This window comes from Gallinula chloropus (genome assembly GCF_964237585.1).
Source record: "Gallinula chloropus genome assembly, chromosome: 1".
Classification (NCBI taxonomy): domain Eukaryota; kingdom Metazoa; phylum Chordata; class Aves; order Gruiformes; family Rallidae; genus Gallinula; species Gallinula chloropus.
Window position 1 is genome coordinate 215,545,269 of NC_140085.1, and position 16,530 is coordinate 215,561,798.

General features: G+C 58.6%; 1 protein-coding gene across 1 annotated transcript; it reads right to left on the reverse strand.

Moving 5' to 3' along the window:
• Nucleotides 1-4,673: 4,673 nt before the first annotated feature.
• On the reverse strand, nucleotides 4,674-5,630 carry LOC311188963 (olfactory receptor 51H1-like; the record flags this gene model as incomplete). Its single annotated transcript, XM_084260541.1, is given in 2 exon segments — nucleotides 4,674-4,922; nucleotides 4,926-5,630. Coding segments are annotated over 2 exon segments (954 nt in total).
• Between the last annotated feature and the right edge of the window lie 10,900 nt (nucleotides 5,631-16,530).

Below are 16,530 nucleotides of genomic sequence, written 5' to 3' on the forward strand. Positions count from 1 at the left end.
GGTGTAAACAGAGGATTTTGTGGTCTTAAACTAGGTCAGAACATCAGCCTGTGTCTCTCTCCAGAGATAACACAAACTTTCCCAATGGACATCTAATCCTCCTCAGCATCACCCCGCTCACGTTGATTTACAGCAAAGTTCCCTGGAATTTCACCTCGTCATGGTGAAATCCCAAGACGCCTCAGCAGAGGAACTGGGTGGTTATTTTTAATTGCACTAAAACCAATAAAAAGCAAAACTCCCCCAGCATCTCTGCAGCACACAGCAGAGAGCCCCAGAGCTGACCCAGTTCCAGGGTCTGCCAATAGATTCCTTTAACTTCATGGTTGAGCCCCCTTTTCTTAGGCCTTGGGGAGCAGATGAGGCTTCACCAGTGGACAGGCTGTGCTGCTGCAGGAGCCTTCTCACGCTCTCGGAAGGAAACCCAGAGAATCACAGGGGTTGGAAGGGAACTCCAGAGCTCATTGGGTCCAACCCCCCTGCTAAAGCAGCTCCCCAGCTCATATTGCAAAACCAGTGAAGCCAGCGGGATCCGTTGCAAGGGGGGTGCAGGGGCTGCACCCCCGGCTAAAACATGACACACACAGACTTTGGTCAGAAGGAGAAGCCAGAGAGGCAGCGTCTGGGCATCATTCATGTCCGTGCCCCTGTGCAGTGCCCTCAGAGCCGCTGCACCAGGCTGCCAAGGTGCTGGTGGGGAGGAGAATCACAGAATCACAGGGGTTGGAAGGGACCTCGAGAGATCATCGGGTCCAACCCCCCTGCCAGAGCAGCTCCCCAGCTCATACTGCACAGACAGGCGTCCAGGCATCTCCATAGATGGAGACTCCACACCCCCTGGGCAGCCTGCAGCTGACAGCTCGCACGGCTGCCTGGCCAGGAGGAATTCTGTGACGGCAAAGGCAGCGTGGAGGAGGCAGAGGGCTGGGCAGACGCCGATAAGGGGCCGGGATCGACAGGTGGAGAGCACTTGTAGAGAAATTGGTGTGTACGTTATTGCTTTTGGCGCCATCGATGGAAAATCAAACAGAGAAAAGCAAACGGCCAGCGCTGGGAGAACGTGAGGCCGGGTCAATGATTAAATGAAGGCGGCAAAGCACCGTGACTCAGGGACAGCTGGGGAATGGCCGGGCCTGGGGGAGACAAGGGGGGGCCGGTGCACGCGAGGCAGCGGCCTACGGGCAGCGGGGAACAGGCCGCGTTTCCCGGTACGGCCAGTGAGACCTCTGAGGGTAATTAGGAACTAATGATACTGTGGATCTCGTCACCGGCACCGCACAGGCCTTTCAGGACTCTAATTCTGGGGTGAAGGGCCACCTCCTGGGGGGGCTGGGAAGCCCCATGAGCATCGGATGGACAAACTGTCATGTCATGTCTGTCCCTGGAAGGAGAAGCTGCAGGAGGGCGGCTGGAGAGGGGCTGGGGGCCAGGGCAGGGAGGGCCAGGCCCAGGGGAACGGCCTCCAGCTGCAGGAGGGGGATGGAGAGGGGCTGGGGGGCAGAAATCCTTCCTGGGGAGGGGGGAGGCCCTGGCACAGGGTACCTAGAGAAGCTGGGGCTGATCCCTGGCAGAGATCAAGGCTGGGCTGGATGGGGCTGGGGGCACCCTGGGCTGGGGGGGGGGGGGGTCCCTGCCTATAGCAAGGTGGCACTGGGGGGCTCAGGGGTCCCTTCCCACCCACACCATTCAGGGGTCCCGTGGTGGTACAAGATGCAGGGGCTGTTTGGGTGACAGCACCACGGTGTCATCAGTCGCTGGTCGGCTGCAATGAGAGAAGTGCTGACAGTTTATTCCAGACACGGATTTTACCCGTTTGTCCCTGTTTCAGAACAGCCACGGGTTTGTCAGCAGCCAACACGCACCAGCTGCATCAGCTCTGGGAGCCACTGGATACCTCAGGGAGCTGCTCACCACCGTCCAGGAGCTGATGGCAGCGACGGTTGCTCTCCCCAGTGCTGCCCAGTCTGGCTTACTGGGTTCAGCAAAACCCCCCAGCGTGGGACACGCGGCTCCTCCGTGTGCTCACCCGGCAGCTGCCTGCGGTGCGACACAGAGGAGCACTCAGGTCTCCAGGGTCCCCAGCTTCTGATCTCCTGCTGGCAGGTTGGAGCACAAAAGGACACACACAAAATTCCCTTTCTTCGGAATTTCCATTGGAAAAACCCAGGGAAAGGACTTCTGGCAGCTTTCCAGCCAGGAGGCCCAGCGCCTGCCTGTTAAACACTCACACTTGCTGCGCATCCACCTTTGGCTTTGCCTGGAGTGCGTCCTTCCTCCTGCAGACCCCGGTCCCGTCCCAGCACCTGGCTGGCACGGCGCTCGGCAGCACGCACAGCACTCCCCGCTCTTCCTGCTGGGTTTATGGCTCGGCACCTCCCTGTGACAGTACCCACGGAGCATTTCCTTCCCCTGATGAAAAAGAAAAACCCAGGTACAATTGTCCCATAACTCTCACACTTGCTAAAAACCCCCAAAGCAAGCACCTAACCAGCTCCCTTTCACAGCACCAATCCCATTTGGATTCTCCATGGCAGCACCCAAGGACAGCTGGGAGAAGCTCCCAGAACATTTACCAAGGCAGCTGTTGGAGCTGTATGGGGTGTGTGGGAAGCAAATCAATCAACCAACCCCTAAACTAAAAAGAAACACTATTTTTTCCCTCAGTAACAGCTCCACAGCACATCCCTGCAGCACACAGCATCTCCCAGGTTGCTGGCACCAGAGGGCCAGGGCATCCCCAGTTCCAGTCCTGGTCCTGCCCTTGCAGCTCCTCTTCACAGAGCTGGAGACTGGCCCTGCCAGGGTGCCTGGACTGAAGCTGGTGGTTCCCTCTGCCTTCATCCCTTCCCAGCTGCTTGCAGCATCACAGCAGCACACTCTTTCCCATGAACTGCTTTTCCATGGGCTGCTGCCCCCTCACCTGCAATGTCATGGTTTTTCTTTCTCCTCTTTTTCATCCTTTTTCCTCCTTTTTGACCACTTGGCAAATGGGATGAGGCAAAAGCCAGGCTGAGACAGCCCAGGGGAGGACAACAGCCCATGAGGAAGCCTGAAGGCACAGATTTGGGGACAGAAAGGAGAGGATGGTTTGGTGTGACGCTGCAGGCACGACAAAGTCCTGTTTGGCTTTCAGGGAGGGTTATTATACTGGGTGACAGGGGTGGTTAATCGGGAGGTAAATTTCCTTGGGACAGCATGGAGGCTCCACCCTCGCAGCCTGATGCTCTGAGAGGGGCAGCTCAGCCAGCCCAGTATGAGCCTGTCACATCCATCACAGGGAGAGATGTTTGTGATGTTCCCAGGGAGCTACAGGCAGAGCAGACATCACCTGAGACAGTAAAAATTATTTGGGGGCCAGAAAGGAGACCCCACCCCCTCCTGCAGACCCTGTCCTTCAGGGGCAGCCCACAGCCATCACTACCTGTCCGTCCTCCGCAGGGGTAACGAGCCACCCTGCTTGTGTAGAGGGAGCTGAAGGGTCTCCCACCATCACAACGCTGGGAACCAGCGGTCTCAGAACAGACCAGTACAGGGATATGGCAGTTAAAGGTCTGTCAACACTGTCTGTGTTTCTTCAGAGATGGGAACTGCTGTGGCAGCGGGTGCCTTGGCTGAACCCTGCTCTCTGCATGCGGGACGGCAGCTTCACCCCACAGCCCCACCAGCTCTCCCCCCTCACAGGCTTCCTGAGAAACGGGCACCCCACAGTGTGGATGGTTATAATCCATCATAGAACCACACACAGGCATGGGTTGGGAGGGACCCCAAGGGTCCCAGAGCTCCAGCCCCCTGCCACAGGCAGGGACACCAACCTCCAGGCCTGGAGCTACACAAGGTTGCCCAGGGCCCCAGCCAACCTGGCCTTGAACACCCCCAGGGACGGGGCACCCACCCCCTCTCTGGGCAGCCCCTTCCAGCCCCTCACCACTCTCTCTGCACAGAACTTCCCCCCAGTCTCTCCTCTCCCCCTTCCCTCCTCCAGCTTCACTCCAGCCCCTTGTCCTGCCAGTCTCTGCCCTTTAACAAGCCCATTCCCCTCCTGTTCCTGGGGTCCCTTCAGGGACGGGGAGGCTGCAGTGAGGTCCCCCCACAGCCTTCTCTTCTCCAGGCTGACCCAGCCCAGCTCCCTCAGCCTCTCTCCCTAGGGGAGCTGCTCCAGCCCTCTGAGCATCCCCGGGGCTCCTCTGACCCCTCTCCAACAGCCCCTCGTCTTCCTTGTGTTGAGCCCCAGCTCTGGACACAGGACTCCAGCTGAGGAGGGCAGAGCAGAGAGGGACAATCCCCTCCCTGTCCCTGCTGCCACCCCTCTGCTGATGGAGCCCAGGATCCCATCGCCCTTCCCAGCTGCAGGAGCCACCGCTGCTCATGGGGAGTTTCTCATCCCCCATCACACCCAGGTCCTTCTCACAGGGCTGCTCCCCAGGAGCTCTTCTCCCAGGCTGTATCTGTGTCTGGGACTCCTCCAGCCCAAGTGCAACACCTCACACTGTGCAGTGTGGAACCTCATTAGGTTCACCCAGACCCACCATGGAGGGGGAAAGAGCTGTGCTGCAGAAGAGGAGACAGGTTTCTTCTGGCGTGACTCACTTTCTGTGGCAGAAGATAAGAAGTTATTGTCCCTGAGCACCCAGCCTGGAATGGGGAGGAGGTTGGAGAAGGGCTTCGGGGCATTGCTAGCCCTGATGCTGGGTCCCTCTCTGACAGAGCAGGACGAGGATCCGCCTGCGGATCTGCTTGGTTTTCCAGCTGTACACCAGTGGGTTCAGGACAGGAGGCACCAGGAGATAGGCATCAGCCAGGAGCGTGTGGGAGAGGGGGGGCAGGTGCTTCCCAAACCTGTGGATGACAGACAGGCCAATGAGCGGGATGTAGAAGATGAGGACGGCGCAGAGGTGGGAGATGCAGGTGCCAAAGGCTTTGGCTCATGCTTCCCAGGAGACGATGGTCAGGATGGCTCTGAGGATCACCACGTAGGACAAGAGGATGGTCAGGGAGTCCAGGCCCTTGGTGAGGATCACCGCCGTCAGCCCGTACACGCTGTTGACCCTGACATCCCCACAGACCAGCCTCAGCACGTCCTGGTGCAGGCAGAAGGAGTAAGACAGGACGTGGGACCTGCAGAAAGGCATCTCCTGAATCAGGATGGCAACGGGCAGCACCACGCAGACGCCCCGCGCGAAGATCGCCGCCCCCAGCTTCATTACCAGGGAGCTCGTTAGCACAGAGGCGTAGTGCAGAGGGTGGCAGATGGCGACGAAGCGGTCGAAGGCCATGGCCACCAGCACCCCAGACTCGATGGCAGAGAAGGAGTGGATGAAGTACATCTGCACAATGCACGCCTCAAAAGGCAGGGAGGTGGCCTCGAACCAGAAGACGGCCAGCACGGTGGGCAGGGTGGACAGAGACAAGCCCAGGTCTGCCAGGGCCAGCATGGAGAGGAAGCTGTACATGGGTGTCTGGAGGCTGTGGTCTGTCCTTGTTACCCAGAGCACGGTGCAGTTCCCCAGCAGCATGAGGAGGTACAGGCAGCAGAGAGGCAATGCCATCCAGGAGCTGCTCGCGGGCAGACCGGGAATGCCGGTGAGGATGAAGGTCAGGGGGCTGGACCCAGTCCTATTGGGAGATGACATCTCACACACCGGTGGTCCAGGGGTCTGGAAATAATAGTGTCTTGGAGTGAAAGCCCTGCTATAAGACCACCCCACCATGCACCCCAGCTACAGAGGTGCTGGGAGGCCCTGCTATGAGACCAACCCCCACCATGCACCCCAGCTACAGAGATGCTGGGAGGACAGGGTCCTGAGAGCCAAGGGACCCCCTGTGCAGCTGCCCTCATGCCTGTCCATCACATCAACCCAGGAAGAGCCACGGTGGACCAACCCCCAGCCTGGGCTGTGCAGGTAACAAGGAGAGAGCAGTGCACTGGTTAGTGTCCCCCAGTTGCAGTCCCCAGTGTTTAAATAACCAGGGTTTTGGGAGATATGGTGCTCAACCCTTTGGGGGTGCCTGAAAGCCTCCCTGCAGCACAGGCAAGACAAGAGCCTGGTGCTCCTGGGGAAGGGGGAGAGCTGGGATGAGGACCTGGATGTCACCCCTGGGAACAGGGACAGCTGCTCCCTGCAGCAGCAGGAGAAGCAGCCGTGGCCACGCTGGTCCCTGCGAGGCTGAAGCACCCAGACAGGAGATGGAAGGGGGGAGGATGTGGAGGGGGAGAGAGACAAAGGCAGAGAAAGGTCAATGTTTGTGCTGAACCGAGTGCTGTCAGGCCAGGAGAGATAACATCTCACTCCCAGGGGAGAAGCAGCCCCATTATCTGCGGCTCTCTATCGATTTCTTCCCTTTCTGTTTAAGTGTGGTGAGATGTTTTAGGCAGCTTTATCAGCTAAACCTGCAGGTCAATTAACCAAACCAGCCCTGATGGAAGGGAAATGGATTTGTGCCTCACAGCTGCCAAAAAGCTTAAATGGAAAGGAAGAAACTCAGAGGCTCAAATAAGGACCCGGAGCGGTGTTTGGTCTGCCTGAGACCATTAGAAACCCAACAGCAAACACCAGGTCTCCATTTGTGCCCTCTGGAAGCTGCCTGCTTTCCTGGCAGGGTGACCGGGTGACGGGCACACGGGTGATGGGCACAGGGGATGCTCGGCAACAGGGCTCCCCCTCTGCTCTGCCCTGCCAGGCCCCACCTGGAGTGTTGTGTCCAGTGCTGGGCTCCCTGGGATCAAACAGCCAGGGATCTCCTGGAGAGAGTCCAGAGGAGGGACAGAGATGCTGAAGGGGCTGGAGCATCTCCCCTGGGAGGAAAGGCTGAGGGAGCTGGGGCTGTTCAGCCTGCAGAGAAGAGCCTGAGAGGGGATCTGATCACTGGTTCTCAAGAGCTGAAGGGTGGGACCCAGGGGCCATGGGCAGCCTCTGCTCAGTGTCTGTGGGGACAGGACAAGGGGCAATGGGCTCAAGTTGGAGCCCAGGGAGTTCCCCCCAATGTGGGGAAGAACTTCCTCCCAGTGAGGGGGAGGGAGCCCTGGAGGTTGGAAGGACCCCCCAGAGCCCATGGGGTCCCACCCCCTGCCCAAGAAGGGTCCCCAGGACAGGGGCTGGAATCTCTCCAGAGAAGGAGACTCCACACCCCCTGGGCAGCCCGGGGTTTGTCTGTGTCACACACACACTCTCTCTGAGACCTCATCTGCTACCAAGGAGGAGGAAAAAAATCTGACAAACGAGGTTTTCACCTCCCAAAGGGCAGTGGGAGAGCAGCATTGCCTGCAGCTCAGCTCGGGGGGTGAGGGTCTCCTCCCTGCTGCCCATGTCTCAGGGCCCCCCCAAGCATCGAACCCTGATTCCCTGGTTAGGGAGAAGTCACACAGGGATGCAAGTCGGAGCTGGCTGCTCCTGGGAGGAGGGGAAAAGCCTCTGAAACTGAACTGAGCAGTGCAGGGTGGGGGGACCAGCACTGAGGGTGCAAAGAGCCTAAAGCTGAGGGGCTGAAGACCCCCCTTGGCTCCTGTGGGGGCCAAAGGCATTGTCAAAATGAACTCACACATCCTCCTTGTGCAGGACTTGAGGAGAGGAGGGGAATGCTTGACTGTTGATTATTTAGGGTGGCTTCTCATACCAACCCCCCCTGTGTGTGCCAGACCACAGGTGAGAGTCAGCAAGGCAGGTTGCTCCCCGCACCCCTCGACACGCTGCCTTGTCCCTGCCAGGGACATTCTCGTTGTGCTGCCAGCCCTGCCATAAATCGTCCTCACAGAGGACGAGCAGCCACACTGCATCATCCCCAGGCAGCCCCCCGGTACTTACCCCAGGCAGAGGGTGTGGGAGGGGGCCAGGGGCAGCCTGGCTGCAGGCAGGGACCGGGCTGGGGGCTGAGATGCCGTATTTAACCCAGGCAGAGCAAACCCCACGGGTCACACATCATTTCTGGGCTCCTCAGGGAGTGTGAGCAGCACAGGACGGCGTGGCAGCAGGCTCCCCTGCCCTCCCTGCAAAACAGTGGGGTGCAGAGGTGGGACTGGAGGCAGATTGTGGGCCAAAAAGAGGTGTATTCAGAGAAAATTCCCTGGTTCTGCCCCGCTCTGGGAGTCGTGCCTTCTGGAAAGGGAAGAGCCCAGCCCCGGGGTGCCTCTGTGCAGCTCCCCAGTTTATACATGGGTACACTACAGGGGGGTGTTTGTGTGGGGGTGGGTATTGCACTGAGAGGGAGAGAGGATGGGTAGGTAGATAGACAGACAGACAGACAGACAGACAGGTAGACGGAGTAAATACAAGGAAAGAAGAACAATAGGAAAACACCCCCAAGGGTCCCCAACAAGGAGCACGAGCCTCAGGAACCAGACAGTGGGTTAACAGACACTGAGAGGGGTTTGATTCTGTGATGAACAGAAGAGATGGGGGTGCTGGGGTGCAGATGGAGGGGTGCAGATGAAGGGGTGCAGATGGAGGGTGCTGGGGTGCTCCCCATTGCCCATGGCTGTAGGGAGCCCCCAGATCCCTGTCCCCCACCACTGGTGGGGTACGGATTGGGGCAGTGTATGTTTCATCACCCTTCAGTCAACATCCCTATGGAAAGCAGTGAGAGTCTTGGGCTGCTGGTGAGGAGGGAGAGGGCAGGGGGGTGGTGTGGTCTGAGCGTGTCCACGTGTCCAGGCTGGGAATGGGGGATCAGGGGAACTCCTTGCTGAAGGTTCCTGTGCATCCAAATTATTTACACGAATTGGGAGAGAGTTGGAAGAGGAACTGCTGAGGCCGCCTTAAAGCAGGGTGAAGGGCACAGTCAGCCACCCCTCCCTGGAGCTGTGTCACCTTCAGAGATGCTGATGGGTCATTAATGAAGGGGTCAAACAGCACCAGCCCCAGCAGTGACTTGGGAGTCATGTAATGACTGGGCTCCACTTGTGCCACTGGCCATGACCCTGAGTTGGGCAGCTCAGCCTCTTCTCTCTGCTGGGACTCAAGGAGCCTGTCCAGGAGGTGAAAATTGTGGCAGCAGGGACAGGGAGGGGATTGTCCCTCTCTGCTCTGCCCTCCCCAGCTGGAGTCCTGTGGCCAGAGCTGGGGCCCAACACAAGGGAGATGTGGGGCTGTTGGAGAGGGGTCAGAGGAGCCCCGGGGATGCTCAGAGGGCTGGAGCAGCTCCCCATGGAGAGAGGCTGAGGGAGCTGGGCTGGGTCAGCCTGGAGAAGAGAAGGCTGTGGGGGGACCTCACTGCAGCCTCCCCGACCCTGAGGGGACCCCAGGAACAGGAGGGGAATGGGCTTGTTAAAGGGCAGAGACTGGCAGGACAAGGGGCTGGAGTGAAGCTGGAGGAGGGAAGGGGGAGAGGAGAGACTGGGGGGAAGTTCTGTGCAGAGAGAGTGGTGAGGGGCTGGAAGGGGCTGCCCAGAGAGGGGGTGGGTGCCCCGTCCCTGGGGGTGTCCAAGGCCAGGTTGGCTGGGGCCCTGGGCAACCTTGTGTAGCTCCAGGCCTGGAGGTTGGTGTCCCTGCCTGTGGCAGGGGGTTGGGGCTCTGGGACCCTTGGGGTCCCTCCCAGCCCAGACCAGGCTGGGATTCTCTGATGCCTCATTAAGGGCCTCTGTTCAGCAGACAGCCAGAAGTTACTCCTGAGAGCTCTTCCACGTTCTCAAGCAATGCTGTGACCTCTCTTCTGCTCTGAAGGGAGATCACACGAGAGCAGGAGGCTGCCCCTTCCCAGCCTTAGAGTCACAGGAGGGTTTCAGTTGGAAAAGACCCTCAAGAGTCCAAGCATCCCTCCAGCCCTATTGGGTCCAACACCAGACCCTGTCACGAAACACACCATTGGCCCTTCTAAGCCTGTGGCTGCAGCTGCAGCCGACTCACCAATGGCACCTCAGGGAGATAGTGTGGTCTGGGGCATCCCTGAGCTGTGTGAGCAGCAGCAGGGGTGGGAGCAGAACTTCGGGGCTTGCTGCTCAAGGGGAGCAGTGCCCTCAGGCCCCCTGACACGCTTCTCACCATTCTCCTTGTGCTTCATTGGCAGGAACAGCCAATGTGCAGTTCAGTAGCTCTGTAGCTTGTGAAGGGACAAGTTTTCCTCACTGCAGCAGCCAAAGCCCAGAAGATTGTCACATCCCCTGTGATGTGGCACTACCAGGCACCTCGCCCTGGCTCCCTGTACCCTGTCAGGTCTGCTGCAAACGTGCCATGCTTGGTTCTTAAGCAGTGGGACAGACCCACACGCCCTCAGAGAAGGATCTCGCTGCTGAGCAAAGGGCAAGAGGAGTGGAGGTGTCTGCTGGCATGCTGGCCAAGCTTCCCTGAACTGGGAGGAGGGAGTAGATCCTGGCACTGGAAATTTTAACCCTTTCCTCATCACTTCTCTCAGCTCTGCTGCTCAGAGATGGACCAGTTGTTGCACTTACCAGATGTGATGCTCTTGGCCTTTTGTGCCAGTCCCAGGGGCTGTAAATCCACCAGCCTGAGCCTGTGGAAAACCCAGAGCTCTCTGCTGAGGGCTGCCCAGCACATACAGCCCACTGAGACAGGAGCATCCCTTGTGTGTGGGGGTGTGAGACAGCTAGAGCAGCCACCAGCCCACAGCCCCTCCCCAGCATGAGACCAGAAGCACCCTCTGATGGGTACGACCTCATCCCCCACTGCAGAGATTCTCTATTTCCCCCAAATCACCCATTTCAGAGCATTTCCCTAGTGCCAGGGCTGCATCTCACTGGTGCTCCTGACTGGTGTCCTTTCCATTGAAACCCAGACTGTTGTGGGTGGGAAGGGACCCCAGACCCCACAGTGCCCCTCCTTTACCATGGACAGGGACACCCCCCAGCCCAGGGTGCCCCCAGCCCCATCCAACCCGGCCCTGAGCCCTGCCAGGGGTCCTGGGGCAGCCCCAGCTCCTCTGGGCACCCTGTGCCAGGGCCTCCCCCCTCCCCAGGAAGGATTTCTGCCCCCCAGCCCCTCTCCATCCCCCTCCTGCAGCTGGAGGCCGTTCCCCTGGGCCTGGCCCTCCCTGCCCTGGGCACCAGCCCCTCTCCAGCTCTCCTGGAGCCCCTCGAGGGACAGGAAGGGGCTCAGAGCTCTCCCCACAAGCAGCCTTCTCCTCCTCTCCTCCATCCCAGCTCTCCCAGCCTGGCTCCAGAGCAGAGGGACTGCAGCCCAGCATGGGTCCCCCCCAGCCCCTTTGCTGGGGGTGCTTCTACCACCACATGCAGCTCCTACATCTCTGATCTCGGTGTCCCCTCCCCATTCCCCACCCTTTCTGTTCACTCCTCTCAGCCTGACCCAACCCTCACCCCCCAGACCCCCTACACCCCCCCACAGGTGTCTTCAGCTGCTGTTCACAGACCCTGTTGGGCTTTGTGCTGTGTGGATAACGAGTCAGTTTGTTTCTAATTACAGGAAATGAGGCTCTTGATTGGGTCTGCATTGGGTTCTGCACCCACAAAGGGGCATCTGTGTGTCCCTGACACAAGTCACCTTCTAAATTACAGGTAGGGAATTAATGAAGGAAAAAGACACAGTGGAGATGCTGAAAGTGTTGATATTAAAGTCTCTGCACTGCCTGTCTGTCCTGGTGCCTGTCTGGGACACGCTGGGATGCACTGGAGGGAGAGGAACATGTCCCAGCTGCCTGTTATCCTCTGAAGGGCTCTGCCTGCATCCATAAAGCCATCAATCTCCCCAGCTTGAGTAGCCTTTCACCACAGCACTAGTGTCTGCTGCACAGAGTATATTTGCTCTGCAATTTGCTGCCATAAATCATTGTTATTTGTGTGGTGATAGTGACTAAGAGCCTGACAAGGGCTAAGGCAGCCTGCTGCATAGTTAGAGAGAAGGAGCACGTTCCCCACCCCCAGAGCTGAGGTGAGAAGGGTCCAGAGCTGGGTGCAGATCACTGGGCAGCTCTGTCGTCACCTTAATCGGCATCGGGATCCTCTGTGTCTGCTTGGTCCTCCCCCCACAGATGATGGGGTTGAGCACAGCGGGCACCAGGATGTGGATGTTCCCCATGGTGACATGGACCAGTGGAGCCAGGTCCTTCCCCAGCCTGTGCACCACGGACAGCCCGATCAGGGGCACAGAGAAGGCCAGGACCACGCAGATACGGGCGATGCAGGTGCTGAACACCTTGAATCACAGAGTCACCGGGTTGGAAAAGCCCTTTAGGATCATGGAGCCCAACCAATCCCATCCTGAGCTAAACCAGCTCCCTGAGCACCTCATCTCCCCTCTGTTAAACACCCCCAGGGGTGACTCAGCCCCTCCCTGGGCAGCCTGTGCCACAGCCCCACAACTCTGCCAGGGAAGAACTTTGCCCTCCCAGCTGAGCTGACCCTGCCCTGGGGCAGCTTGAGCCCATTGCCCCTTGTCCCATCTCCTGGCCCCTGGCTGCAGAGACCATTGCCCACCTCTCTGCACCCTCCTGGCAGGGCAGGGGAGGGGGGAGAAGGGCTCCCCTCAGCCTCCTCTTCTCCAGGCTCAGCACCCCCAGTCCTTCCTGGGGCTGGTGATGGAGGTGAGGGGTCTGTGTGAGGCTGGGCTGGAGTTGAGGTGAAGGAAGAGCTCCTCTGGGTGAGATGCTCTGGGCACAGGTGGGATGTGGCACTGGGTGCTTGTCACCTTGTGTGCTGGGTGTCCAGAGGCACCTTTTGCTGCTGGCAGCGGGCACTGAGGCTGCAGGGCATGGCAGGAGGAGGACACGTGAAATGCAGGGGAGGTGGGGGTGTCACAGGGGTGAAACTGAAGTGCTGTGGGGGCAGCATCTTTGCACCCACCAAAAGGGCTGGTGAGAGAGACTGAGCTCAGATCGCTTCCGTGGTGCTTCATCTGGTCATGTGAGCCCAGGAAATCATCCTGCTGAGGGAACAGAACTGGCACAGCACTGTGACCATGAAGAGGACCAGTAAAGATTGAGTCTGGTGCTCGTTGAGCAGCATCATCCAATAACCTGGACAGCTTCATTACCCCAGATGGAGTACAGGTGATGCTGCCCAGATGCCATGGGATGCAGCATCTGTAGATCAGTTACCTCTGAGAAAGAGCAGGGAGGTAGCTGCTTCCTTTTTCCTTTGATAGAATCACAGAATCCCAGCCTGGTCTGGGCTGGGAGGGACCCCAAGGGTCCCAGAGCCCCAACCCCCTGCCACAGGCAGGGACACCAACCTCCAGGCCTGGAGCTACACAAGGGTGCCCAGGGCCCCAGCCAACCTGGCCTGGAACACCCCCAGGGACGGGGCACCCACCCCCTCTCTGGGCAGCCCCTTCCAGCCCCTCACCACTCTCTCTGCACAGAACTTCCCCCCAGTCTCTCCTCTCCCCCTTCCCTCCTCCAGCTTCACTCCAGCCCCCTTGTCCTGCCAGTCTCTGCCCTTTAACAAGCCCATTCCCCTCCTGTTCCTGGGGTCCCCTCAGGGTCGGGGAGGCTGCAGTGAGGTCCCCCCACAGCCTTCTCTTCTCCAGGCTGACCCAGCCCAGCTCCCTCAGCCTCTCTCCATAGGGGAGCTGCTCCAGCCCTCTGAGCATCCCCGGGGCTCCTCTGAACCCTCTCCTTTCCCAAGCCCAGGACTGCAGGATCTGCAGGGGGTTGGAGCTCTGGGACCCTTGGGGTCCCTCCCAACCCAGCCCAGCCTGTGATTCTGTGATTCTATGACATGATCTAGAGGTGGAGCAGGCAGGGTCAGGCTGTGGTTGGACTCGATGATCTTAAGGGTCTCTTCCAGCCCAGGTGACTCCATGATTCTGTGATGCAAAGCACAGACATGGGACAGGACATCCCTGCCCTGGCTCGCAGCTTCAGATGGGATGGAGACAACTAGAAGCTCCATCCCATGGTCACAGAGCCACAGAAGGAGACCCAGACCCCACCCACACCTGGGAAGACTCATTGTCCCAAGAAGAAGGAGCTGGAAGGCTGCAGGGTCAGGGGATGGGGAAGAGTTCAGCCTGCTCAAGGGACATCAGCACCGTCGGGGATTGGCAGCATTACCTCCTCAATTAGAGACTCAGTGAGGTTAGTCAGTAAATGAGCACGTCAGCTGCACGTGCTGTACGTGTGGCAACCCCAGGGATTCCTCTCAGGCTCATAACCCTTCCTCTGCTGAAAGCAGGCACACTCAGGGGATGCAGGGCCAGCATCGCTCCCGGGCTGAGCCGGGGGCACACACTGGACAACTCCGCAGCAGCAGCCAGGTAGGTCACCCCTTGGTACACAGGTTTAGATGGAGGACCTGCTGCTGGAGACTTCTCTTTATAAACTTACAAAACAAGAGAGGAGCCTGGAACAGTCCCCATGACCCCCTCCAGCCCTGGGCTTCTTGAGCATTCTCCCCTGGAACAGTCCCCATGACCCCTCCAGCCCTGGGCTTCTTGAGCATTCTCCCCTGGAACAGTCCCCATGACCCCTCCAGCCCTGGGCTTCTTGGTCATTCTCCCCTGGAACAGTCCCCATGACCCCTCCAGCCCTGGGCTTCTTGATCACCTTCTCCACAAGCAAAACCCACCCTGAGCTTTGACAAAGCCGTTGCCCCCCTTGTCTTGTTGCAGCAGGACATGCTCAGCCCAGCTGGCACACGGTCACCTCGGGGAGTTTGCTTCAGAGCTGGATAAATTGAAGGGCAGGCTTTGTCCCCCAGCACACAGCTCTTGTTCTCCTCCTCTCTGCTTGATTTCAGGAAGGGGAACTCCTAGGTGGGGGTGTGGGGAGGGAGTGTGGGGGGAGTGGGCTCGGAGGTGTTTCTGCCATCACTCCATGGATCATCTTCAGAGCCTTTCAGAGCAGGTGTGGAACCCCTGCTCCAACCTGGCTGACACAAGGTGGCTGCCCCAGGGGCAGCCCTCACAGATTTTGCCCTGCTTGGTCTTCTGTCCTGTGGGTCTCCTGGGGCACAGCAGCTCTGTTTCCATCAGTGCAAGGAGACAGTGGGCATGGGGTGGCTCCCACCATGAAACTGATGGTGGTATTTGCCATCAGGGATTTTTTCTTTAAGCCTAGGCTGGATTTCTCCTTCTCTTTCTGGGATTTAGACCCCTGACTCGTCCCTGCAGAGGACATGTAGGACAATTACTCCTTTTCACTGTATCCTTTGCATGTTTCAGGGTCTTCTCAAGACCATTCCCCAGCTGAGCCAGCCCCCTCTGTTGTTATTTCTGGACTCTCTCTGCCATTATTTTCCACTGAGTGCCCATGACAATCTGCAGACCTGCAGTTCAGCCCTTTGCCCCCACCCTTCACATTCATCTGGGAGCTGAGAGAGACAATGGGATCCTGGGGGCATCAGGAGGAGTGTGGGCAGCAGGTGACAGGAGGGGATCCTCCCCCTCTGCTCTGCCCTGGCCAGGCCCCACTGCAGTGTTGTGTCCAGTGCTGGGCTCCCTGGGATCCAACAGCCAGGGATCTCCTGGAGAGAGTCCAGAGGAGGGACAGAGATGCTGAAGGGGCTGGAGCATCTCCCCTGTGAGGAAAGGCTGAGGGAGCTGGGGCTGTTCAGCCTGCAGAGAAGAGCCTGAGAGGGGATCTGATCACTGGGGATCAAGAGCTGAAGGGTGGGACCCAGGGGCCATGGGCAGCCTCTGCTCAGTGTCTGTGGGGACAGGACAAGGGGCGATGGGCTCAAGCTGGAGCACAGGGAGTTCCCCCCAGTGTGGGGAAGAACTTCTTCCCAGTGAGGGTGAGGGAGCCCTGGGACAGGCTGCCCAGGGGGTGTGGAGTCTCCTTCTCTGGAGAGATTCCAGCCCTGACCTGTCCTAGGGACCCTTCTTGGGCAGGGGGTGGGACCCCATGGGCTCTGGGGGGCCCTTCCCACCCTGTGATTCTGTGATTCACCCCACCTGAGAGTGCCCCACTGAACAAGGGTACAATTTGCAAGCAAGCAGAGCTGCCTGGGAAGACCTGCCCTTGATAGTGTGATGCTTTCTGGACATGCCACACTCTGCCTGCAGGGTCCTGCTGGAAAACAGCAATTAATTGGGCTGAGGGACGAGTTCTGAGTGTGGAGGCATCAAAACCACAGGTAAAGTGGAGCTCTGTGAAGACTGGTCCTGGGCAAGCTGTTGTGCATCATCCAAGCCCCCTCTGTGAGACCTCCTCTGTGGGATTCTAGCCAGACACAGCCAAGAAATGTGCCTTAAAAGAAGGTGCAAAGAGGAAACCTGCTTGTGTGACCATGGCACACACTGAGAGGAAAGAGATTCCCCAGCCCTGGAGCAGGATGGGGGGTTGGAGCTGCCTTCCAGCAGCAAAGCAAAATGTCCTTAGGATGCTGAGTACCAGTTTTCCTGTGTAAGATAAGCTGATGGACTCAAAGCAACAGGCACTCTGCTGGGACATCCAGAAAGTCCTTTGCAGCTCCATGTTCTAGACAAAGAGAGAGGCAAATGGGTCCTGATGGTGGGAAATCAAATAGTCAGTGCTGAGGAGGGGTTAGAAATTCCCCCATGGGTCTGGAATAAGACTTCCATCATCTGAGATTTGCTTCCATGCCTCATGGTGGCATTTGTAGGAGGAACAAGGGCTTGACTAGCTCTTCTCTGCCTGTTTTGGTAGATCAGGTCCTCAGACGAGGCT